The sequence below is a fragment of the Barbus barbus genome (genome assembly GCF_936440315.1).
Source record: "Barbus barbus genome assembly, chromosome: 36".
Taxonomy (NCBI): domain Eukaryota; kingdom Metazoa; phylum Chordata; class Actinopteri; order Cypriniformes; family Cyprinidae; genus Barbus; species Barbus barbus.
Genome location: NC_136714.1, coordinates 3,652,468 through 3,680,304, shown reverse-complemented (window position 1 = coordinate 3,680,304; position 27,837 = coordinate 3,652,468). Strand labels below are relative to the sequence as shown.

General features: G+C 36.3%; 1 protein-coding gene across 1 annotated transcript; it reads left to right on the top strand.

The window, feature by feature from the left end:
- Positions 1–632: 632 nt before the first annotated feature.
- On the top strand, positions 633–26,934 carry lars1b (leucyl-tRNA synthetase 1b). Its single transcript, XM_079394600.1, has 32 exons — positions 633–727; positions 1,086–1,207; positions 1,288–1,375; positions 1,462–1,542; positions 2,642–2,779; positions 2,927–3,088; positions 3,193–3,305; positions 3,813–3,876; positions 3,963–4,030; positions 4,190–4,415; positions 4,766–4,853; positions 5,294–5,370; positions 5,535–5,588; positions 6,606–6,746; positions 6,965–7,042; positions 8,049–8,134; positions 8,347–8,412; positions 8,537–8,619; positions 8,976–9,114; positions 10,746–10,958; positions 11,273–11,330; positions 11,816–11,879; positions 12,111–12,294; positions 13,750–13,840; positions 14,080–14,220; positions 15,012–15,152; positions 20,176–20,286; positions 20,629–20,739; positions 23,918–24,022; positions 24,503–24,598; positions 25,579–25,711; positions 26,206–26,934. Exons 1-32 carry the CDS (start codon positions 722–724, stop codon positions 26,409–26,411), a joined length of 3,534 nt encoding a protein of 1,177 aa, XP_079250726.1. The 5' UTR covers positions 633–721; the 3' UTR covers positions 26,412–26,934.
- The last annotated feature ends 903 nt before the right edge of the window (positions 26,935–27,837 follow it).

Genomic DNA, 27,837 nt, shown 5'->3' with positions numbered 1-27,837 from the left:
TCAAAAAGTATTGAATAAAAGGGTGCCGTTAATTGTGGCCAATGTGTATTAGAGAAAATTCTTATTCTCCAATGAAAGGTTAGATTTTTGGGAATTTTGAAAATAATAGATCAAAAGGATTAACAATGCAAATTAATTTCCACAGCTTCTTTGATCATATTTACCAAGGGTGCCTATGCAAATTAAAAAGATACAAATAAGCAGTTAAAACATATTAAAACTTTGAATATGATTATTGAGTCATCTGTAAACAGAGATTCAGGGTGATTTTTTCCCCAATCCCCTCACTTGAGTCAAAACGAAATGTAAAACATGTATCATTATTATTATTATTAACATGTATTATTATTATTATTAATTTTTACTTTCTATTATTATTATTAATTATTTTACTTTAATTTATTTTTCTTTGTTTATACTCTAAATCCCTCGCTGTATGTATATGTTGATTGTTTTTACTCACTGTTAAGTCCAGTGGTCAAAATGCTTTAACAGTATGTTTTTCAATGTCAAATGTTACTTGCAAAATGTTAATAAAAATAACTAATGAGAGAGAGAGAGAGAGAGAAAAGATATCTATAGTACTGTGGCCCTACGAACTACATTACCCATGATACAAAGCGTCATCCGGCGGCGACGTTTGCGTAAGGTGTCATCAGCCGGTTGCGCGTGGGTTTTATTCTTCGACAAATCCTGCTGAAGTTACAGCTAGTAAATCAGAATGACGGTAAATTTCATTTATACTAAGCCGTTTTAATGGTTTACACTCTTTACCTCATGCGGTTTAGAATATTGCCTGCTTCATGATCTCAAACAGCAAAAAATTAAATAAACCGGTCCATTGAGCAGCATGGCTTATCTTTAGCAGCTAGCTTCTAGCTTTTTACTCTGAACAGATGTCTAGATGTATATTAAAGTTGTTAACTAATTACATATAATTTGAATGTACTAATAGCTAATATACCCAATATGTAGTATGGTAATATATTAATGAAATTATATAGATATGTGTTTATTTAATATTTTGTATATGCAAGTTTAATGAACTGATTTATATTTTGATCTGGTGTTATGTCTCATTCCAGGAACGCAAAGGAACAGCAAAACTTGACTTCTTGAGGAAGATTGAGGAGGAGGTTCAACAGAAATGGGAGCAGGAAAAGATTTTTGAGATTGATGCTCCAACCTCCATTGGGGAAAGTACAAAGTGAGCCTGCGTTTATATGTTTTCCGAAGGTTTACATATTATATTCATGACTAATTATGTGTTCTTATCTGTTTACCCAGTAAGAACAAGTATTTTGTTACGTTTCCTTACCCATACATGAATGGGAGACTTCACCTTGGACATACGTTCTGCCTGTCGAAGTGCGAGGTGAGTCCGAAATCAAATTAAAGAAGCTATCCAAGATGAAATGCCATAGCATTTATGACTCAATTATAATCTCCAATGTCTTGTAGTTTGCAATAGGTTACCAGCGGCTGAAAGGAAAGCATTGTCTTTTCCCATTTGGACTTCATTGCACTGGGATGCCCATCAAAGTGAGCAGATTAAAAGTTCTGCACCTCAGATCTGTACACGTTTGTCATCAGCAAATATGTTTTATGTTTAAAGGTCATTGCACACGGAGTCTGTCCATGTGCAGTCTATCCAAATGCATGCTACGGATGCAAAAACGCAGAAAATCAAACCTGATCCAAATTTTTTTTATGACGGATGAACGTTTCGGAGGCAGTGTGTAAAGGTCATTGCACACTGAGTTTGAAATTTTCGCATGTTAAAAAATAAATACGACCTCATGTTATATCAATCAGGTTTACACACTGCCTCCGAAACTTTCGTCCGTCATAAAAAAAATTTGGATCAGGTTTGATTTTCTGCGTTTTTGCATCCGCAGCATGCATTTGGATAGGAAAGGATGAGGAATGCGAAAAAACGGAAAAACGCACGTGAAAATTCAGACTCGGTGTGCAATGACCTTACTCCACTTTTTATTGAAAATAGGCTCATTTTCCAAAACCGTTATCATCTCGCTCAAAAATGACCAAAGAGTTTCGATATTTTTCCTATTTAAAGCTTGACTCTTGTGTAGTTACATCATGTACCAAGACTGACGGAAAATGAAAAGTTACGATTTTATAAAAATAGTCCCCAGCTATATCATAACTAGTTATATCATTGCGCCTGCTGCACCCATGGTACGGCAGCAAATTTCCTTGATTATTATTACGCCGTAATGAGAGTATAGTTCCTAGCCATATCGGCCTAGAAAATCGCAACTTTTAATTTTCTGTCAGTCTTAGTGCACGATGTAACTACACAAGAGTAAAGTTTTAAATAGGAAAAATATCGAAACTCTTTGGTCATTTTTGAGCGAGATGCTAACGGTCTAATCCGATTCAATGATCTATGCTAAGCTACGTTAAACGTGCTACCGCCAGACCCGGAGATCGGCTGAATGGATTCAAAAACGGTAAAACTCACTTGTTTAACTCTTGGGGAGTTGGAAAATGAGCCTATTTTCCAAAAAAATAAGTGTTCCTTTAAACATGATTGACACAACGTGACGTCGTATTTATTTTTTAACGTGCAAAACTTTGGGATGAACATTTCAGACTCTGTGTGCAATGACCTTGACAGGCATGTGCAGACAAGCTGAAGAGAGAAATGGAGCTGTATGGAAACCCGCCGCAATTCCCTGAGGAAGGTGAAGAGGAGGAAGAGCAGAAGATCATCACCGATGAGGTCATCATCAAGGACAAGTCGAAGGGCAAGAAGGTAAATGTGTGCTATGAGGAAATAATAACCTAAATGTTGTAGAACTGAATCCCCACAAGGGTTGATCCAAGAGCTGTGTACGGCGTATTAACATATAATAATTAAAGCTAATAAAGTGTACTTGTTTGAATGTGATGGTCTTGGCAGAGCAAAGCTGTAGCAAAGTCTGGAAGCTCCAAGTTCCAGTGGGACATCATGAAATCTCTGGGGCTGCGGGACGAAGAAATCGTGAAGTTTGCTGAAGCTGAACATTGGCTGGATTATTTCCCCCCTCTTGCTGTAGAAGACCTGAAGAAGATGGGCCTGAAGGTAGTGAAAGTTCACCTGAATAATAGTAATTCTGGCTGTTACTTTGTAGTTTAAAGATTTGACATTTGTGTCTGTAAATGAAGTTTTTCTCACTGATGTTGTAGGCTGATTGGCGGCGTTCCTTCATCACGACCGATGTAAACCCTTTCTACGACTCTTTTGTGAAGTGGCAGTACGTCATTCTGAAAGAGAGAAAAAAGATCAAGTTTGGGAAGAGGTATGGTTGCAATATTGAAATACATTTTTACATATCAATCGATAGTTACAACACCGAAGTTTAATAATCTTTGCAGAAATGTAAGACTTCGTCAGAGAAAAGCAAAATTTGTGCACAGTACACATTATTGCCAAAAATGAAAACTAAAATTAGCTGTTCTATGCAAGTTATTTTTAGGTTATCTCGAAAAAAAAAAAAACTGACTGCCACACATTCACCTCAAAACATTAGATTCATCCGCGCTGCAAGCAAGATAATTCTGCACAAAACTGCAATTCCAGGTTTTCAAACAGAGATGGAGACAAAGAGGCAAAACTTACGGACTGCAGCTTTAATTAGTTTACACTTCTCAGACATCTACTTAAACATATTCATAAAATATAAATGTTTAACTATTTATTACATTTGTTTTATTTAATAATTGTAACTTTATCACATTTGTTTTGTTATCATAGTTTTATTTTTAAATTCTAAAATGTTTAGTTGAAACCTTTCTTGCTCTTTCAGATACACCATTTACTCTCCCAAAGATGGTCAGCCCTGCATGGACCATGACAGACAGACAGGAGAGGTGGGCACTGTTTTTAATCAAGAAATTCCCTATGTGCTGTACAATAAGATGGCTGTTTGTATCTTTAGTAATGTTCTGTGTCGCAGGGAGTTGGTCCTCAAGAGTACACCCTGATTAAGATGAAGATTGTGGAACCTTACCCAGCAAAATTGAGGTACAATTCATAATATGATAATGAATAATTGTCATATTCGTGTATCATGGTACTCTAAAGATGGTCATGCTATGAGCATGGTGCCAAAAACATGGTGTTTGTATGTCATTTTGTTTGAACTCTGTTTAAAGAAGGTTTTTGTTTTCTAAATGTGTACAGTGGCCTTAAAGGCAAGAAAGTTTTTCTGGTGGCTGCGACTCTGAGGCCTGAAACCATGTTTGGTCAGACGAATTGCTGGATTCGGCCAGATATGAAGTACATTATATTTGAGACGGCCAGCGGTGACCTGTTCATCAGCACGCAGCGGTCAGCCAGGAACATGTCCTTCCAGGGCTTTACCAAAGAGAATGGAGTGGTTCCTGTCATCATGAACGTCATGGGCCAGGTTTGTGTCTTTTTCTATGTTTGTGTATTTTTTTTTATTCATTCATTCATTTGGAGGTGAGATTTTTATAACATTCACTCAGTGAAAGTGTGATTTGTTTCATATGTTATTATATTCAATTTCAATATGTTTTGGTGTATTATAAAATAACAGTACTTTTTAAATTACATTTTTATTACTTTTAAGAAAAACTTTACAAATTTTAATCTTGACAATGCAATGCATGTTGTACCCAAACTTGTCAAGTATTCTCAATACTTTTAGTGAAATTACACAATTTAATTCACAAACTGAATCAAGTTTATGCACACTGACTGCTCATTCACAGATTCCCTCTCCCATTTTTTCAGGATATCCTCGGCTGTGCGTTGAGTGCCCCCCTCACCTCATACAAGACCATTTATGCCTTGCCAATGCTCACCATTAAAGAAGACAAAGGTACCTGACACCAGCCCACAGTATCGTCGCATCACATTACCCCTGCACAGACAAGATACATCTCTGAACGGGCCCGCAGGGCAATGCCGCGTGGTTTCAATAGTCGAAGTGAGAGCGGTGTTACTCATTGTGAAGCTAGGAGAAATGGAATATGGAAATGTCCATAATGGATGTTCCCGCAGGCTGCACGGACCACATTACTCCAAACACAACCTGCTCCTCACCTAATATGATTCGTCAGTTATTCTTCTTATACCCAGGGCTCCTGTTTTCATCCTGAAAAGGCCGTGCCCAAATTGATATGTCAGATATTTCAGTATCGATCACTGGTTGTCTTGACTGTGGGGGAAAAAAATTGTTTTTGGAAAAATTGTGAGGTGGAGCATTTAAAGTGCGTTACCTTATTATGGAGTTTGTTGAAATCTAATTTGTCATGACAGGAACTGGAGTTGTCACCAGCGTTCCGTCAGATGCTCCTGATGATATCGCCGCTCTGAGGGACATTAAAAAGAAACAGGTGTTGTATTTGTTTTATGGCATTTCATTTTCTATTCTTGATTCGATTTTGAGTTCTTTCAATGAGGGAAATTCCCAGAAAAATAACTGTAGTTCAGATAAGGTGAATGTTTCTGTTGCAAAAATGCCTGAACGTTTTTTTTTTTGTTTGTTTTGTTTTTTTAGGCTTTGAGAGAGAAGTATGGAATTCAAGATTATATGGTTCTACCATTTGAGCCGGTAAGAAGCACCTTTAAAGCCTTCATCCAAGGCTCAACTATAAGAAAAGCCCAGTGGCGGTTTGACAGTTCCAGGGCTACATTTAATAATAAAAATTATTTATATACAATACATGTACTGCAGTACTTCCATAGTGTTGAGTAGTGCTGCACAGTTTGGGAAGAATGTAATGTGATTTTTCTGACTAATAAATAAAAACATGGCATTCTTGCACAATAGCAACATTAATATTAACAGTACGCAAAATCAATTGACAGTCTAATGTTTTCAATTGGAGAATGTAAATCAAAAGGGAGTCTATTAACTTTTGTATAAATGTAATAATTTTTTTTTTAAATTAGGGTCCCACTTTATATTAGGTGGTCTTAACGAATATGTACTTTTAAATGAATAATTTAGTACAATGCACTTATTGTGTACGTTTTTACTTTGTACTTATATTTTAAAAATACCTGGATGTAATTACATCTGTAATTAATTTCTGTAATTACATTTATAATTTCACTGTTGACCCATCCCTTACACCTTAACCCACCCTTAAACTTACCCATACCACCAAACCTGTCCCTAACCTTACCCGTATCCCACCTCGATAGCAGCAAAAGTGTTTTGCAATACAATATGAACACAGTTAGTATATTGTACTTATGTTTTGATGCAAGTACATAATCATTAAGGCCACTTAATATAAAGTGAGACCAAAATTAGTTTAAGAATTACTTTTTTTAATTTATGCATTGTTGGGAAAGTAGCAAACAAATCAGTAAAGTTAATTTCAAATGGCTTGTTATTAAAATTATTAATGTTGTGGTCAGATTAGAAAACATCGGTTGCCAAGATGTTTCAAGAAAGTGGCTATATATATATATTTTTATCTTCATAGCTAACAAGTCTGGGTTTGCAGCTTTATAAAAATGACTCGCTATGCTTGTCAGATTACTTCATGGATTGAGTTATTTTTCAAAACATCCTAGATTCTGTGCGTCTGAAGTGGCTTATGGTTTTCTGTTCTACCAGGTACCTATCATTGAGATTCCAGGTTATGGGAACCTGTCGGCTCCTCTGGTTTGTGATGAACTAAAGATCCAAAGCCAGAATGACAGAGAGAAACTGGCTGAGGCCAAAGAGAAGGTCTACCTCAAGGGCTTTTATGAGGGCGTAAGACAATCTGAACACCAACATCACTTCAATTCATAATTTTCTTCCCTAATATACAGTAGTACCATAGATGAATGCATATAGTGGCACTTCATGACATATGCTTATTTTAGATGCTCATGTTGGTGGTTAGAGTACTGTGTGTTTGCTTTAGATACCTGCTAAATGACAGCTTATTCCTAAGATCTGAACAACTTTCCTGAACTTTGTTTTGCAAGATCATGTTAGTGGAGAGTTTCAAGGGACAGAAGGTCCAGGATGTTAAGAAGCCCATTCAGAAGATGATGGTGGAGAAGGTTGGTGGACCATGTGTAATACATGACATGAAATAATGAACTTGTTTTAAATGGGACGGTTTAGATGGCCCATATTATAGGACGATATGGACCTCATACTCAAGGAAAAACAAAAAAAAACACCCCAGTATTATTTCAGGGGCCCAAACTGAGCTGAAATATTTAATTTGGTGCAGTTGTTGATGTGTATATGGCCAAACATAAGATGATATTCTGATTGTAGCATTGCAATCACTTGCTGAGATGCCAAATTAGTTTCCACAGATGTATAAATGCGTACATAAATGATGATTAATAGTGAAATAAATAGTAAATGTTAACAGAATTTAAAAAATATATTTGCAATCCATTTACAGTTCAGTATTACAAACCCGATATCCAATTAAGGCAAAATGCTTAAGTATAGGAAAATATATACCATTTTCTCAATTTGTAGTTGTCCCAATAATAACTTTGTAAGATGGTTTTTAAATGCTCTTTTTTTTTTTTTTTAAATATCATATCTCTGCAGATTTTAATATGGGGGCAAAAAAATATAATGCAATGCAACAACGATTGATTTGAGAGATGAACATAAAAGTAAATATTCCTCTAAAGCCTGATCTATTTGATACTCATATTTTAACATGATTTTTCTAAACAATTTTCTTTGGATAATCAAGTAAACCTCAGTTGCTTTAGTCCGGTAAATGTTCATCTTAAAATATTGCTGTAAAAAAATTTCTACATTTGCTTTATAAAAATCATTAATGTTGAAAAAGACACAATCTGTATCGCAACCTGAAGGTGGATGTTTTTAAAATTATGCTAAAAGCCCTTTTACTTCCTAAAAAGGTAGATTGTGTACAACAAGATTTTGATTATGCTAATCATTTAGAGGCCTTAGAAGTTTGTGTATTTTATATATATATATATATGATACAGTAGACTTTGTATGGTTTCAACATTAAATTGAGTTGTGAATCAAATTTTTTGAAGTCTAACCCCATTTTATTTCTTTTGTTAGGATGAGGCGATGATTTACATGGAGCCGGAGAAGCAGGTGTTATCTCGGTCTGCAGACGAGTGTGTTGTGGCATTGTGTGATCAATGGTCAGTGCAGAAAACTCTCTCTTACAGATGCTACATGCTATTTTATCTCAGAACGCATGATAACATCCACTACCATCTTAGTAGTATATTCGCTTCCTCTTTAATCAAATCATTCCCTATCCCTGTGATCTTATGGGATTTTAGTGCTTTCCTAACGTGGCGTCCCTGCTTGATTTGACTTGTCAGACAGTGACTGGCTCTTTATCTGTCAGGTATCTGGATTATGGCAATGAGGAATGGAAAAAGCAAGCTACGGGTGTCCTGGAGGCTCTGGAGACGTAAGTCTCACACTTTGTGGCATTGGGAGATTACAGTGGAAATTGTCAAGTTGCTGTGTGGCACAGTTGTTGCTGGAGAGGCTGTATGAATGTGTGAATACTGACTCTATGCTTTGCTCTTCAGGTTCTGCGACGAAACCAGGAAGAACTTTGAAGCAACATTGGCTTGGCTTCAGGAACATGCCTGCTCCAGAACGTATGGGCTAGGTAAAACCAGATTATCTGTGTCACTGTAGTTAACCAGCTTTGTTGCCAGCTTTTCCTGCATCCTGTTGGATTTTTCTTTTAAAATAAATTGCTTGTAATCGTTTGGCAAACTGCACAAAGTTTTCTTTGCGCAAATCCTTTTGAAATCACCTTAGATGGCCGCCTTTGTGTGAAGCTTATCTTAATCAAAGTGGATTTGTAAGGACAAGGCCCATCTATATTTCTTTTGTAATACTCTTTTTCCTCGTTCCTCCCTTGCTTCCAAACCACTCAGCGATTACCATCAGCAATTTTCATTCTATTCCTTAGAGAGAACCTTTGATTTTGTACTTCTTTTATGTGTTTGGTTCCCATAGGAACCCGGTTGCCATGGGATGAACAATGGCTCATTGAGTCCCTGTCGGACTCTACCATTTATATGGCTTACTACACTGTGGCACATCTCCTCCAGGGAGGGGTCCTCAACGGACAAGCGCCCTCGCCACTGGGAATCAGGTATTATCTACTTTTCCAGAAAAAGTAGGACAGTTCAAAAATGCAAAACGATGTGAATTATAGAATAAACAAGACTATTCTAATTAACAAATTCACATAATGCAAAGTCTGTAGGATGAATATGGAAGCAGAATAATGACAATAGTTTTTGAAACAAAGCATGCTGAATTCCACAAATCGGAAAACAAGATGCATTGCAATTAAGTGCTTGCATTTTAATGCATTGCATTTTTAGGTCCTGAAATGTAACATTATTTAAGCTGTGAATATTTTCGATTCAAAATATTTCACACACATTTTCATAATTTAAAAATTCAATAATTCATTTTCACCTTCCAGAATTCACTTCCAAAATATTCAGTCTGTTTAAAAATACGATGTATAATATTCGACAGGCAAATTTCAGTCATTTATTTAGAATATTATGCGTCGTATTTTTAAACGGATTGAATATTTTGGAAGTGAATTCTGGGGTGGGCTATATGACCAAAATGTTATGTCATGATGCGAGTAATTTTATTTCACAGTAATGATATATATAAAAAATAGAAAAAAGATCTGCACATTGTTAATCTCCCTTTATTCAAAAATTTAAAAGTAGAAAAGATTCGGTCCTAGACCTTCGTCAGGCAAGCACACATACATACAAAGGCAACAGCTCAATAAGTACTCAGATTCAAACAGAGTTCCAATTGATAACACCTGTTTGCAATCAAAGTCAATCATGTGAACAGATACAGTATCCCTGCGTTCCATTCGGAAGGACTCATCCCTATGCCAAACAACTGTTTCTTGAAGTGCCCGTCTGCGTCATCATCCGTCATCATGCAAAGGATCATGGGAGCCCGAAGTGTCCATCAGTTGTACCCTTCGAAATCCTTCATTCTGAAGGGCCCTTTGAAGTGGCCAGTTTTGTGCACTGCGGTTTGGAACGACCCTTCAATATGGCGGCCATGATTGTTTTCACTCCGAAGTGCCCTTTTAGAGGGCGATTATATCCCGTTTGGAATGCACCGTATATCACAACTAAAACAAAACAACCACATTGAGGCAAAAATTTAAATACAAATATCAAAAAAATTCCCTAACCATCATAGGACAACACGTACAGTACAGTAAATATCCACACCGGTGCGGTGACTGACCACCACACATTCACCTCAAACCATTAGATTCCGCCGAGCCGGAGCACACCCCACGCAAGGGCGATAATTCCGCAAGCAGCTGTAATTCCAGGTTTTCAAACAGATGGCGACAAAGAGGCAAAACTTATGGACTGCAGCTTTAATTTAAAATTAATTTAACAAGTAATTAAAGTAAAATTTACATGTACGTGTACCCTAATATCTGCTTGCATTTAACAACCCCACAGTGTTCGGATGATAAATCCAGCAAAAATATAATGGAAAATATGCTATTAAATTGAGTAAAATAGAAATTTAGTGAGAATTGAAAGATAAAGTTTATGTAAAATGTGTCGGACTCACTGTGAGTCAAAGTGAGAACAAAAATAACATGGGAAATGTCGTTACTGACCATCTGAATATACTGCCACACATATTCATTGTTACTTGAATAAAAAAGGTAATCCACAAAAAAGTGATAGAGAAAAACACATTTCCTCCCGTTAGAGCCGAGCAGATGACGAGGGAGGTGTGGGATTACATCTTCTTCAAAACAGCATCTTTTCCAAAGACGGACATCCCAAAGGAGAAGCTGCAGAAGCTCAGGAGGGAGTTTGAGTTCTGGTACCCTGTAGATGTGAGAGTATCAGGGAAAGATCTGGTGCCAAACCACCTCTCCTATTACCTCTACAATCATGTAGCCATGTGGCCCAATGACAGGTACGCTGCACTTTACTTATTTTCAAGAAAATGCAGTTTACATTACAAAAAGTAATGTATTGCAATAAAAGTACATTTTTCTTCTGTATCTCAGCTTCCCCTACATTTTATTATTGTTGTATTTCCTACATCACAACTATTACTACTTAATTTAAAGGTGATGGCAATATTTTTACATTAACCAGATAAGAGAAAGTAATATTCTAATAGTAATATAACTGGCTAATTTCAATTTGTCACCCTGATGGATATTTGCATTGCTACACTTTTTCAGGCTTTGTGCTATTTTATTTATTTATTTTCTTTCACGATAGTGGCAAATGGCCAAAAGCAGTACGTGCCAATGGTCATCTTTTGCTAAACTCTGAAAAGGTGAGATGATATTCCTCTTCCGTCTTTCTTGTTAGGAAAGACATGCAATGAGTTTGCGCTAACCTTAGCTACATTCAATAAATTGTGCTCCAGTGTAATTGTGAGGACCACATTTCTGAGAGTTTCTTTACAAATCTCTCAACAAAAAGTCCATAAATGACCATACTATTATAGTATTTATTAAAATTTTGATTTGGCTTTTATTTTATATTTTCAGCTTTTAATTTGTTTTAGTAACGTTATGGACTTTTGTTGTTTTAAATATTTCTTTTTGCCTATTTTTTTATTTTATTTCAGTTTTGGTCATTGTAGTGCTTAAACTTATTTTATTTCAGTTAGTTGGCAAGGCAACATTTCTAAATGTGAAGTTTTTTTTTTTTTTCAGTGGTATTTCAATTAACAAAATAGTTTGTTCCTCTGTGTTTCTGAACACATGTTGTGGATGGCCCTCTTCAGTCGTCTAATTAGGTGTTTATATCCACCAGATGTCCAAGTCCACTGGTAACTTTCTCACTTTGAGTCAAGCCATTGCCAAGTTTTCAGCAGATGGTAAGCCCTTCCTAAATACTGGTTCTTTTGAAGGCCAAACACTTTACATGCGGTCAGACTCTTACTGCAGCAGGAGTAGGTTTAATCCCGAAGCATGTAAAGTATAACTTTGTGATCCCCTCGAAGAAGATATGTCTGTTTATGTGACCTGTTATGAATGTAAATGCCATAAACCTCATTCAACCCATGCCAACCTGTCTGTCTCTGTCTGTCTGTCTGTATGTGTTGTAGGTATGCGTTTGGCTCTGGCTGATGCGGGAGACACAGTGGAGGATGCTAACTTTGTCGAGGCCATGGCAGATGCAGGAATATTGCGTCTCTTTACATGGGTGGAATGGGTGAAAGAGATGATCGCCAATCAGAACAACCTGAGGACCGGACCAGCGGACACGTGTAACGACAGAGTATTTATTAGGTAACACAAAGTGCTGATAGAAGTCTGGAAAAAAAAGGCTTTCATGTAAAATTAATTTGTTTCCATGCAGTAATATAGTGAATATATTATATTGTGGTATAATAACAATAATAAAAGTGTACTGTTAAGTAGAGAAAATGAAAAAAAAAAAGAAATGGGAATAGGTACACTACCATTCAAAGGTTTGGGTTCTGTAAAATTATTTTATTATTATTTTATTTTATTAATTTTTTTCCTGAAAGAAATCAATGCTTTCATTCAGAATGACAAGTTAAAAATCAAATTACAAATCAAAAAGTAACAGTAAGGACATTTATCATTTTACAAAAGATTTATGTTTCAAATAAATGCTGTTGTTTTGAACTTTCCATTGATCCTGAAAAAAATGTATCATGGTTTTTATACAATATTAAGCAGCACACTGTTTTCAACATTGTAATAATAATAAATGTTTCTTGAGCAGCAAATCACAGGGTTTCCGCGAAGTCATAAAAAGTCATAATACGTCTTAAATTTAATAAGAATTTTAGGCCATAAAAAGTCATAAAAACGTCTGGATTTTCCATACAAGGTCATAAATTACATTTAGCCACGTCTTAAATTGATATGCTTGTTCATTCATTGGTTCTACCATCGCCTTTTCCCCCCTGAAAATGCGCAGGCGGCATTCATTCGTTTCGCCTGTTGTAGTTCTGTCTGAGCGTTCCAGAACTACAAGGTCCATGTGGCAGTGCAGCAAATAGACTTGTCATAAGGACTTTCACAGAAACCCGAGCGAACTCCCAACTGCCAATGTTCTAATGTAGCCTAGGCCTACAGTCTATGTTCGCACAGTGTTGCCAACTTAGCGACTTTGTCGCTAGATTTAGCGACTTTTCAGACCCCCCTAGCGACTTCTCCAAAAAAGCGACTAGCGACAAATCTAGCGACTTCTTTGACAAACCTTAGCGAGTCTATGTGAATGCTGGTACTGCCGCAACGGCGCGAGGTCAGCGCGCACGCACGTCTTTCTCTGCATCTGGTCATAAAAAGGTCTTAAGTCTTAAATTTGACTGACTAAACTCTGCAGAAACCCTGAAATCAGAGTGATTTCTGAAGGATCGTGAGACACTGAAGACTGCAGTAATGATGCTGAAAATACAGCTTTGCCATCACTGGAATAAATTGCACTTTAAAATGGTCAAAAAGTAAAGGCTCTCAAAAATTTTTATTTACTAAATAAATAAAGCCTTGGTGAGCTTCTTTTAAAAACAATAAAAAAAAATAAAAAAAGTCTTACCAACCACAAACTTAGTGTATATATATAGAACAGTCAGTCAGTTACTCGTTCATCAGTCATTCATTCCTAACGGTTTAGAATTGTTGACTGCTAAATTAAGGCACAGTTTTAATCTGTAAAAGGGTCTTTATATTTTATCTATTTATTTCCACCTGATTATCTATGTCTGTCTGCAGTGAAATGAATTCCAGCATCATTAAAACAGAGCAGCACTTTGAGAGAATGATGTACAAAGAGGCGTTGAAGAGCGGTTTCTTTGAGTTCCAGGTAACTCATACACCATTACATTCACCATCCTTCACATCAACATCCGTTGGCTAAATAATCGTGGTGTGGAGTCACATGGAGCGATTATATTTACATTAGTAATATTGATTAAAAAGGACAATAACACACCACGTCACTTCAAGAGGCTGCATGTGTCATTCCATGATATGTCAGGAAATTTTCAGCAGTGTAAACTATGGCAGCGAGGCTATGTATAACAAGTTTTTGATTCTTTGAAGGCCACCAAGGATAAATACAGGGAGTTGGCCATCGAGGGCATGCACAGGGATCTTGTGTTCCAGTTTATAGAGAACCAAACACTCCTGCTGGCTCCCATCTGCCCCCACCTGTGTGAACACACCTGGTCCCTGCTGGGGAAGGTGAGACCCCCTCTACGCTGCAGGACAGGTTTCCACTAAGGAATTGCCTGCTTACTCCTAAACCATAACATTTCACAGCCAATCATAGTATTGAGGAACTACAGTAAATAGCATTCTCCACACATACAGTACACCTTGCAGTTGTTTGTTTCAAAGACACAAATAAACTATATGCAACAGATACAATCATGCAACGATGTCATACTTTTGACAATATTGTGAACTGACATTCAATTAATTATAGTTAGAAAAATATCCTTATTAGCTAGTTTTGGTTATCATTATTTTTGAGGATTTCTTTTTCCAGAATATAAATGGGTAGTTGACACATCGATGTGTCCCATGGTGTGACGGAAAAATAATAAAAAAAACCTAACATTGAAGATTAACCTCTTTCATGTTATTTGTAACTAAGAATGAAGATACATTTTTCTCATGTTATTTATTTATTTATTTTTTCTACATTTTTGCTATGTCACACAATATGACACAGTCCAATTTTAATTTGTCAACTATCCAAATAAGAAATGTTAAAAAAAAAATATGGAACCTATTTAGACTAAAATTGCATTCCGTGGTATATCCATTCTTGCGTTTTGTCCACTCAATTTTTACATTTTAATTTCAATGCTCGAAGATTATATTCCTTTAAACAGCTGATAACAACTGGCTGACTAAACATTATTCCTTATGTTAATTTTTTTTTTTAAAACATTTAGTAGAAACAGAAATTAAACAAATCTTTAACTGAGCTGCACAGTTAAGACTCTATTTATTTTCTCTCCTTACAGAGCAGTTCTATAATGAAGGCTCACTGGCCTACAGCCGGTCCAGTGGATGAGATCTTGATTCGATCCTCGCAGTATCTGATGGACACTGCCCATGACCTCCGTCTTCGCCTGAAAGCTTACACACAACCGGCCAAGGGCAAGGTATGGACTGACCACACTTTTATGGATTTTGAAATATGTCTAAATTTAATTCGGCAGACCAAAAACCCAATTTAAAATAAAACAATGTCTTCAGGAAAATGGAACGAAAGTGCTAAAATGCTGACTTGTTTCTAGGTTTTGGCCTACAAAAATGCATCATCTCTCATCTAGGGCTGCGACGATAAATTGATGCAGAATCGATTCGTGGATCGATTCTGAGATCTTCCGAATGCATCGCCATTCTCTTCTGAAATCGATTCTTAGCATAGATTTTAACAGCAGATGGCGCTCTAATCTAGTTTTTATCCGCACACTCAAATGCTCATGAAGAAGAGCGCTGCAGAGCGCTTGTGCTTTCAGCTGAGTCATGGAATTTCACCTCTGCTCAGAATGCTTTTATGACGCGAGATTAATGTAAACAGCCCACTGTGAACACCCTTGTAATTCACTTCAATCTTTTAGAATTTTATGAATGATTATTTCAGGTTCAAGTGTGTGTAAGGATTTGGAAACTAGCAGAGTACGGCTGTTTGTAAAGCATGCAGCGCCATCTGCTGTTCAAAACTAAGCTAGAATCGTGATTCATTTGGAATCAACGCTGAATCATTTCTCGATTCGCGATGCATCGATTTATTTTCCCAGCCCTACCCTCATCACTTTATTAGAAATTAAAACCACTAGAGTTCAATGTAAAAAGTATTTATTTTTAAAGTTTTCTTCTATTTGACGTCGACTTGTTTTCTTTCTTTGTCATTATATTAAGAAAGTCAAGTGTATGTTCTCTTAAGTTTTCCTGGGCCATGCGGAGTAAAATGTTCATAACAGGGTAAAACTACCCATGCGACATTCATGGGATCCTTACCAAATTCACATGTAACATACCAGCTTATTGAGAGTGAGGGAACCTGTCAGGAAATTAAACTGTTTTGGCAAAGCTTTGCATATTATAGTGAAACGGCACACCAAGCCAACATCAAAGAACTAGCAATGATGAAATCCGACTGTGTTGCTGTCACCACATGTCCTCTGTGTCTGGGCCAAAAAGTTGTGTTTGAACAAACAAAAGCTACAGCCGACTGACAATTAGCATGTACATTCTGGGCCTGCGTGAGCAGTAATAACGCTCCGCACCAGCAGATGGCAGTAGTCTCTATTCGTCATTAAAGAAGGGAAACCAAAACTAGGACTGAGCATTTTTGTAAGTGCAATAGGGCGATATGACCACAATAAAAGTTTTCATATAAAGATATTAAAAAAAATTTTCTCTTAGAAATGCATATTTGACTAGCTTAAGTTGACCGTAGTAGTAGTAGCTTGAATTTGGATGCCGATGTAAATTTGTTGATTATCAAAAACAGTAACATCTGTGTAAAAAAATTAACCGTTTTTATATGGTGAAATTTAATTATTCTGAGTTTTATTACGATTAACCATTGATCTTCCATAGTAGAATAAATTTAGATCATGATAACCACAGTTAAAACCACACATATGGCACCTCAATACCATGGTAAAAATCTAACTATATGGTTTCTAGGTATTTGTGTGAAAAACAGTAATCTACATACATTTAGTATAAATACACAAACACTATGCTTAATCACAAAAAATACTGTAATTGTATTCCATTACTCCTTTAATACATTTAATGCATGTATACATTAATATAATAAAATTCAATATGAATATCCCACATTTCCGACACAGTACCATGGTGCAGTAAATCCATTGTAAATGATGTTGATTTGTAAATTGAAAAGCCTTCTGACTGTATTGTTGCACAGTGTTTCTCCTGTTTGTCATTTGTATGGAGTGAAAACCATATCAAATCCTCCCACAAATGCACGTGAGATCCACATGCGCGCACACAATCCACAAATGCGCGTGAGAGATCTACACGCGCGCACACAATCCAGAAATGCACGTGAGATCCACATGCGCGCACACAATCCACAAATGCACGTGAGATCCACATGCGCGCACACAATCCACAAATGCACGTGAGATCCACATGCGCGCACACAATCCACAAATGCACGTGAGATCCACATGCGCGCACACAATCCACAAATGCACGTGAGATCCACATGCGCGCACACAATCCACAAATGCACGTGAGAGATCTACACGCGCGCACACAATCCAGAAATGCACGCGAGAGATACTATACAAAACCCCTGAAAAACAAAAGAACAAAAACACATTGTTTTTAACAGGCATTGTTTGCACAAAAAAATTATCGGAACATCGACATAATCATATTGCTTATGTAGGCTACGTGCATGCATGTTAGGATAATAACAAAGCAGAGGAAATGTAACTGTACAGGAAAAGGCCAGCATTTGACCTTTTTTTATTATTATTATTATTATTATTATTATTATTATTTGTCAGAAACTTACCTATATTGTTTAAGGCATACAGCAAGTATAGCCTATATGTAAAGAAGCAAAACAAGCGCGTTCATATGGGAAATCAGTAGTACAGCCACTGCTCAGTTCAGCTGATACGGCTTACACCAGTTCACCGGTTAATGAATCACTATATAAATAAAGCATTTCCTGTTATTCGTGTTATTTGCAGAAATGGTAGTTTCTCCAACATTTAAAAGATAGACTAATACATAACAAATGGAAAGAAGAGAGAGGAATATGATCGGACCTGGGACTCAAACTCCTGTCACTAAAAGCAACACCATATAGTCGCAACGAGTGCAGACCAGGGCACTACAGAAACGTGATATTTGCAACAAACAGCTCACTGCATTTCACAAAGACAAAGGATAATAAAATTGTACAATTTGTGCACATAAGACAAAGATGAAGATACATGTGTTACCAATGAAAAAAAAAAAAATCTTAATATCACATGATGAAATTCCAAATATTGGTCGCAATGTTTGAAAAAAAACAGGGCCCTTAAAGTGGATCGCCATTCAGATCGACATTCAATTACACATGTCTGACCGTCTACTTCATTCTTTCCATAGGTCAAGTGTACAGATAGGCTTGTGCGCATGCGAGTTAAGGCCACGGAATGACAGTCTCAAAAGAATCCTCAAATACAAAAGCACGTATTCTTAAGGCAGAACACTCATTCAAAGGACTCGCGATTTGTTGTGCATGAAATAATGGGTACAACCGTATTTGAGGATCATTCTGTGAGCAAAGAAACAATAGTGCACTTGCCTTTGCTTGGATTGCATGCGCGCGCGTGTGGATCTCTCGCGTGCATTTGTGTATCGCCCTGTGGATCCTTCGCGTGCATTTGTGGATTGTGTGCGTGAGTGTGGATTTTCATGCATTTGTGGGAGGATTTGATACCGTTTTCACTCCATACATTTGCCTTTAAACTAGAGTTATTTGTGTTCTTTGCTGAATTCAAGCACTTCACACTGGATCTCACAGTGCTGTTTAGTGCTCGCGCGACCGAGACTCACTCATCAGCGAGTAACGCATCTACTGTAGTGAGCTGTGCTGCGCTGCTTTGAGCCGATAACTTTGAGCGGATAACTGTCCATATGGCACGGTTCAAATGAGCGCATAAACATTATATCAAATATTTATCAAACTCTTCATATCGTTTTTATCGAGGAAATGTTGTGTAACAGTCTTTAGGTACCTCTGAACTTTAGGAACTGCACCTCCTAGTGGCCAAAATTGCCTATGTTTGCCCATTTCTGTTGAAATGTTTATTCTAAAATCTTATTTCTGGTCACTCTTTTAATAATGCGCAAGTCGCAGCAATATCGGAGTCTGCTGTGCTTGGTCCTGTAATAGCTGCCTGCAGCTATATTTATAATAATTATGATAATACACAATTAGAATTCACCAAACTTTGCACTCAGGAAAGGTCAGTGGCTAATTTCTCGGATTGAATGCATGGTTGCATAGCAACTAGTTTTAAATGTGATGTTCAAAACCTCAACCCTGCTAACGCAACATTAAAGTTTGAGTAATTTATGAAGATTTTCAGTTAGGTTACTTTATGGTAGCTACCTGTTGGGTTTGTACATGAAATTAGTAGCACTATTCATAAAATCCTTGTAACGTTAAACTATTAGAGATCTTGCACCTCCAGACCCCAGCAGTCCAGCATGCTGCCCAACCCCACCCAAACATAATTGACATTAAGAATGAATCAAGTTGACAGCTGTCATGTAGAGTGAGTTCAGTGTCCCAGACCTCCCCTGACAGAGGAGTAGTGCATTATCCCTCGCTTTTAACATGGGACGGTTTCCCTACAGTCTGTTTCTAGCTTTGCTGAGCCTTATGTAAGCGTTATGAGTCAAGGCTCCAAGGAGGGAGGCTTTTCTCAGTCCTGTTGTTGGGACCATGTGGTAATGGATGTCGCTTTGAATAAGGAATTGTTGTGCTGATGTGTTTTAGAGGGTTTTGGATTCTGAAGGAAACTGTACTGGTGGTAACTGGATATAAAAATAAGAATCTAAAACTGGATATAAAAGTAGGGCTAGAGTTATTAAAAGTATACTTTTGAAAACTTATTTTATTAAATAAAATGTTCAAATGTTTTATAAGCTCTGGGTAAAAGATGTCAAGATTTTATATGCAGTAGTAGTAATAATAATACTAATAATAGTAATAATAATAATAATAATAGTAGTAATAATAATATATGACTACCCATTTATGTAAAAATGACTAATAGTAAATAAATGGTTAACAGCAGTGTTACATTCATAGATTTTAAGTGTATTTTTGAGAACATTTTCAAAAAAATATTTTTTTTTTTTATAAAATCTGAAAATAATTATAAAAAATTATTTCTACTACTACTACTAATAATAATAAATCACTACCAGTAGTAGTGATAATAATTTACAATTATATAATTATGAATACATTCATATATCACAACCCCTTTAAATAAACCCATTGACATTATAAAGAACAAATGTTTAGTGTATAGAATTCTTGACATTAAAAATAATACTTTATGATGTTGCTGCACTTATACCATCTTATTTCTAGTTTTAAGTTTTGCTTTCCTTTGTCTATCACAGAAGGGAGACAGCAAACCACCAGCTAAGCCCACACACTGCACCATCTACGTAGCAAAGACCTACCCGCCATGGCAGCACAGCGCCCTCTCTCTGCTGGGCAAACATTACAAGGTATAAACAACCTAATCACCTCTCTCATATCAAAGTGTACAAACTGAGATAATCTTCACATATACATAATTTAATATATACATATACAAATTCACATAATTTGTTGATTCCAATTTCTTTTTGATATAATTTTTTTTTTACACTATCAACTAATGCTGTAAAATACACCTGTCGGTTGATGCATTACTATGATATTAAAGGTTCAAATTAACAATAGTCCAAATTCAATTGCTGTTCATTTTTCAACACACAGACTTCTTGGAATGTCATTTTTGAATTCGGAGGGTTAAGTTTTGATAGGCTGTCAATCAAACAGCAGTTTTTTCCCATCGTCATTTCTAGAGCAACAATGGAGCTCTACCTGACAATAAGGTCATCGCCATGGAGCTGGGTGCCATGCCGGAGCTGAAGAAATACATGAAGAGAGTGATGCCCTTTGTAGCCATGATAAAGGTAGAAGAGTTTGGTCCTTCAGTATGATCTTTTAAAAACTGGGTCTTAGATTTACGAGCATGGTCAAAGGCTAGCATCAACAAAGACTGTGCCCAAAAGAGCATAGTCCTGGGCAACGATTAATCGATTAATGTCACACCTTGCATAAAAATGTTGTTTATATATTAAATATATTTATATATTATATAAATCATGATTATAAATATATTCATGTAAATATTTTCAAAAATATATACTGCATGTGTCTTTTTATATACATAGGCCTAATAAATATATACAGCGCATACACATATATTTTATAAACAAAAACTTAAAACTTATTTTGAATGCAATTAATCATTGCCCAGCACTACAGTAGCTTACTACCAGACTATTTCTGCTGTATGTATATTAATTTGACTATATGCACAGAATACTGTGATCGTTGCTAAAATATGCAATTTATAGCTTACTACTTGGAATATTGTATTCCACAATGCGATGTACTCAGACCTTCTATTTATGTGACAAATATTTTTAAACTGAAATTTCCTGTCTTTTTTCATTATAACAGAGATCTAGGGGCTATGTAACTACCATATAAGTTTCAACACAGTCAGTCCACTGTAAAGTGCACACAGCCTGCATAAAGTTGCTGTGTTTTTTCACGAGCCGCTGTGATTTCCGTAAAAATATGACTTCCGAACAATTCAGTCACCGCCTTCAGTCACCATCCCGAGCACCGCCTTCCGTCCTTTTGCCGAACCTCCAGACAGCATGGCGTCCATGAGCAGCAACAACATGGAAACATGTCGAAAAGGTTCACTTTAACAGACGAAACCAGATCTGCCGACCTGTAACGTTACACTCTTCACTCAAAGGATGGACGATCTGACAGGACTGTTACTATGAGGTGGATCACGTCTAACATGTATAGTAAAGACAAGCTCACCGTGTCTATCTAGTCATGATGTAAATACATTTCAATTTCAGCAGGCAACTATTTTTACTGCTACAATATTATTCCAGCCACAATTAATCACAATGTATACAATTACAAATGATTATAAATGAATCGTTAGTTTGTTTTACACGCATGCACACAGACATTATTTCATACACAACAGTCGTGAGATGCAAGAAATCTTCAGATGCACCCATAACAGCAAAAGAATACTTTATTGAACCTTTTCTGATAAGAAGTGTGCGCTGCAAACACGAGCTTTTATGACGATCGTTTCTGTCCAGTCCGCTCGTTTTATCGTATTTAACCACAGCTGTCGTCGGTTTTTGTCTGGCAGTGGCAGTAGGTATGCAATCACATTTCTAATTTGAGGCTTTATTACGTCAATTCTGGCACCCAACATCACAAGAAGATGATATTAGCTCCTTATGTAGCCGAATATGCTTTGGTTTGAATGGGCCACCTCCAGGGCAATTTTCCCTTTGTTTTGCTTACAGCTTAGCGCGGTGACGTAATTGTGACGTCGGTGCTACATGACCCTAGTTACCTGTGGTTGGCCTAGCGGTGCGTCACTCAGAAAACAACAGGCCAATCAGAAGATGGGCTCATGAATATTAATTAGACAGGCCAAATCGACCTGTTTTTACCAGAGATCATGAGGAAGGAGCTGTAAAAATATATTGAGATTGTTTCTGGTACTTGTACCGCGAATATATATTCTTAAGGACATCAAAACCTAAAATAAAACTTCAGAAAGGTGTACAATATGGGACCTTTAACATTTTATTCTGCAGTAATTGGGAGAGTAGTATGCAAGTATGCTTCAGAATTTTTTGTTTCCACAGTATTTGTGGCATATATTTGTGTAAAAAAAAAAAAAAGCAATAAGTGAAATAAACACTATATACACAAAACTGTATATAAATTGTTTTTCTAAATGTTAATGAACACAATTTATACCAGCAAGGAGCAAAGACAATTTTAATATTACAAAAGATTTCTTTTGTCAAAGTAAAGGCCCTGATATACTTCAGACGAAATCGAAGAACGAACTGATATGATGTCATTTCGAACACAATCAGGCCGAAACGAAGTTCGTTTTGAGTTTGTTTCGGCAGTTCGAAACCGCTCACCAAAGCGAACTTTCTGGGGAGTTCTTTTTGGCTCCTAAACACCTTTGAGCTACCATTGGTCCGTGGCGATTACGCAATCAGTGGGTGTGTTCTGTGGAACCCCCCCCCCCCCCCCATTCAACAAAGGTCAGGCAGGGGAAACATCTCCAAGTCACTAGCAACATAAGTACACTGTGTCGAATAGCTGAGCTGCCACAAATATATCCGCACCTGTACGATCGCTCGAGGAGAGAAAGATTCAGAGAAAGCATTTAATTCCTAGAAAGCAATTGCAACGAAGCTTGGTGTCGATTACCCGGAGTTATGCAAAAAGCGATGTAGAGAAACATCAGATGCAAGTTTTCCAAAGCCACGAAAAGAATGAAACGAAAGAGTAAAGATATAAGGTAGCAAGTACCAAATACATGCGTTTCAAATAAATGTTACACCATACTGCTGCTGTTCTTCTTTCAATAAGCAAATTTAAAAGGTATACCGTAAATGAAATGCTAAAAGAACATACAATAATAAACCTTTGTTTTTATCAAATTATGACAACACATAAAATATAAAAACGTGTAATAATTTATCCAGTTTAATAAAAGACCTAGATACACATTGCATCGTTGTTGTGCTTGGGGGGCATACGCGCGAGCGTCGCAACATGTTTACATTAATCTAAACCCCGCCTCCAGCAGTGCGGGGGGTGTTGGAATGTTCGAAAACAGTATGCCGTCGCTCAGCCTTTTCGAACTTCTTTCTGCCCTCAAACGAAGAACGAAAACGAATTTCGTTTGAAGTATATCAGGGCCGTAATACTGCCTTTTTTTTTTTCCTGAAAAAAAAAAAATCACAGTTCAAAGTTTTATAAAAATATTAAGCATCTCAACTATTTTCAAAATTAATGATGATAAAAAATGTTTCTTGAGCCCTAAATCAGCATGTTCAAATGGTTTCTGATTTTTGTCACACTGAAGGCTGGATTTCAGTAATGCAAACTATATAAATAAATATTTATTTATTTTTTAAACTTAGTTGAATTGCTTAGCAACATTATTGAATGAAATGTGTCATTTATATGCATTTAAACTGGTCCTGTTTCTCTCTTGCGGTGTGTTTCCAGGACAGTCTAGAGAAAAACGGGCCCAGAGTTCTTGATCTAGAGCTGGAGTTTGACGAGCGTGCTGTCCTACTGGAGAACATCGTTTATTTGACTAATTCACTTGAGGTAATAGCGCATAACTACATGAAAAGCAAACTAAATGTTCAGTTCTACAAAACCAAAGGACAGAAAACAGGAAAGACCCTAACTTTCATAACACTTAAAATCGAAATTGACCATGTATGGCTTAATTAATGTCCCTGGTCTTTATTGTACATGACTCATCAGTACACAATACTGTAAAGAAAAATAAGTCAATTCATTTGAATAATTAATGCAAGTAAATAAAATAAAGCCACTTCTTCAAAACAAGCAGATTATTTTCATTTGAGTATTGTTTTACTCTAAAATACAGTGCAAAGGTTTCTTTTTTCCCCCTCATTTTAGCCACTTTTCTTTTGTAATAACTGAGCTGCGGTGGTGAAAGCACTATTATTAGCGGACTCTTGGTCTGACCTCATTGTTAGTTGTTTCAGGCAACAGCTAAATGATAACCAGTGTCATTCTTTCTCTGACCCTGCTTCCCTCTCTGTCTCCTCCCATCAGTTGGATCAGATAGACGTTGTGTTTGCCTCTGAAGCGGATGACAAAGTAAAGGAGGACTGTTGCCCTGGGAAACCGTTCTGTGTCTTCAGATACGAGGTGATGATGAGAGCCCACTGAGGCCCCGTCATAGCTGCTGTGCCATCTATTGTTTCTGTTTTTTTTAATGTTGATCTGGCCTGTGCTGCATGCAGCTAGAGACAGACTCATTTTAGAAGCATGCTGCACATCGCTAATGCTTCTTAGATGCATCTCAATATGGTGTAGTGTACAGTGTTCATTCAGACATAAAATGTTTTTGCCAGGCTTTTGGAAATATGTTTAAAATTGTAATGTCCAGACCTGGAAAGATATGGAAATTTAATAGAATAAAATAAAGACTTTGTTTACAGCTAATTGGATTTAAACTGAAAACAGTTGTGCTTAAAAAAAAAAAAAAAAAAATATATATATATATTGAATGTAAAATGGTATTGTATCAAAGTTTCTGTAACTGTTTTCATTATTGACAATAATCAGAAATGTTTCTTGAGCAGCGAATCAGCGTATTAGAATGATTTCTGAAGGATCATGTGACACTGAAGACTGGAGTAATGATGCTGAAAATTCTATTGTTTTCTGTTTTAACATAATTTAGAATGTAATATATTCCTGGGATGGCAAAGCTCAGTTTTCAGCAGCCATTATTCCAGTCTTCAGTGTTGATTGTTGATACAGAATTGATTTTAAATGGGACTTTTTGTAACAATGTGAAATACTTCTGATCAATTGCAATGATCAATGCATACTTGTTGAATTTATATATATATGCATACACGCATGCATGCATACAGATATTACATATAATTTATATTTGTCAGAAGCACAACCTATATAGGTTGTGCTTCTGACAAATTTAAGTCTGTATTTTATATCTGTATTAATCTAATAATCATAGACCACTGAAAATATATTGGTCAAATGGCTTGGGGAATCCTGTATATGGGGCAGAAAGTGTCTCATAAACCATGTCTCATTATCTGTATGATGTAGCATCCATAAATGTCCTCTTCAGCTGTGACCTCTGTTTTCTTCTATAGCCTGGAGTGTTAGTCTCGCTTGTGAACCCTCAGCCTGCCAACGGTCTGTTCTCCACCAGGATTGACATCCGACAGGGAGACAGCAAAGACAGCATCATCCGCAGACTATCCCGAGTCAACAGAGGCATCAAGGGTAAAGAGTAAACTTTAGCCAAGTTGAAACTGTTACAAGGTTTTCACAAAAGTGTTAAAGGGATAGTTCACCCAAAAATGAAAATTCTGTCATCATTTACTCACCCTCAAGTAAACCTGTATGAATGTCATTGTTCTTCTGAACACAAAGGAAGCTATTCTGAAGAATGTGGGAAACAGAGCAGTTCTGGGGCACCATTGACTTCCATAGTATTTATTTATTTTTTTTCCTACTATGGAAGTCAATGGTGCCCCAAAACAGCCTGGTTACAAACTTTCTTCAAAATATCATCTTTTGTGTTCGGCAGAACAAAGACGTTCATACAATGATGACACAATTTTCATTTTTGGGTGAACTATCCCTTTGAGATATTTAATTCAAGGCAATAAGCTAAAAACACATTTGAAAGTATAACTGAAGTATCCAAATCTTTTGATGCTACCGTATGCTAATGTTGCCATTGTTTTTAAATAACACTGTTGTAAAATTTGTAGATTTATCCAAAGTGAAGCTGATGCGTTTTGAGGACCCACTCCTCGGACCTCGGAGAATCCCAGTTTTGGGGAAGGAAGAGGAGGGTAAGATCCCCATCTCAAACAGTTCAGTCTTCCACATCAGCCTGCAAGAAAACAAAGTTCATATGAGTGATAACGGCCTGAAAATGGACATCGGGGACACTTTAATATACCTGGTCCAGTGATGTCTGACAATTTGTTACTCCCCCCCCCTCATATGATTATCATGACATACATCTGCAAACAGTATTGATTTTATTGACTGCTTAATTTAGCTCGCATTTAGTCTCGGTGCATGTAGTGAACTCCTCTCTCTGCATTTGGTAAGTGTTGAGTTTAAGGGTCTGAAGTTTCTGTATAACATCAATATATTCATATCCATTTTCTAGCTTTTTAAATGGTAAAAGAACTTTACACTCCATTCATACACATACATGGCATTGGAAATATTCATATTTTGTGGACTCTACATATGACATTTGAAGGTCTTATGTACTTTCATAATGTTTATACCAGTCTATTGCTTTTCAATTGAATTTATTTTAATCCGTCCGCTGTTTTAAATAGTTTGCATACAGCTACAGTTGACCAATTGAGGATGTTATCTTTTGAGTGTAAAACCTTAAAAGCTTTGTTTTCTTCCTTGCTTCCCCCTGTTAAAATATATGTATTCAGTGAACACTTAATAAATTAATGCAAGTAAAATTTATGTTTGTTTCCTTTTTTTAACTGCATAAATGCCAGTCTGGATCATTATCAAGAATTGCTGGCATTTTCATCCTCATTACTTGGTTCTGATATAATTAATAAGAAAAATGCCACATACTGAAATGAATCTGTTTTATTTAGATATAATAAACTATCACTTGAATAAAATAGCTAGCCATTCATTCATCACTATTACACTTTAATTGTTTATATTTATAAGAATATAGGCAAAAACAAATGATCTTTTTTAAAATTAATTCAAAATAAGTTTTTTTCTACAGTGCTTCATGTACTTTATGATAAAATATAGAATGTTTGTTTATCTCTGCACTTTCTATTCAACCCTGTAATGCTGTGACATTTCCTTTAAAAATCATGGTTTGATCTGTGACAATTTTACTTTTGTGTGACATTGCAACAAAATTATTACTGAAAGTTTTTATATTTTTTTCCTCCCTCAGTTTTAGGAGTATGGGGTATGGTTTTAATACTTTTATTCAGCAAGGATGCATTAATTTGATCACATATAATAGTAAAACGTGCAATGTAACAAAGTATCTAAATTTCAAATAAATGGCATTCTTATAAAGTTTCGATAAATTAAACAACCCCCCCAAAATATGAAGCAATAAGAAGAAATGTTTCTTGAGCAGCATATTAGAATGATACTGGAATAATGATACTAAAATGTAATCTTTGCATCAAAGAAATCTATATATATATATACATGCATATAACAGTTTTTTTTAATTGTAATAATATTTCACAATATTAATGTTTTAGTGTATTTTTGATCCAAAAAAACTAAAACTTAAACTTACTAATCTGGTAGTCGCCCAATGTCTTTGGTTGTTACGGCTATGGCATTTTGACACTGAGGTAAGAAAATACAAATGTACTTTA

Coding starts and splice junctions, on each gene's coding strand:
- lars1b (XM_079394600.1), top strand. Junction 4,031..4,189: donor CCTTACCCAGCAAAATTGAG/GTACAATTCATA, acceptor AAATGTGTACAG/TGGCCTTAAAGGCAAGAAAG. Junction 11,331..11,815: donor TTTTGCTAAACTCTGAAAAG/GTGAGATGATAT, acceptor TATATCCACCAG/ATGTCCAAGTCCACTGGTAA.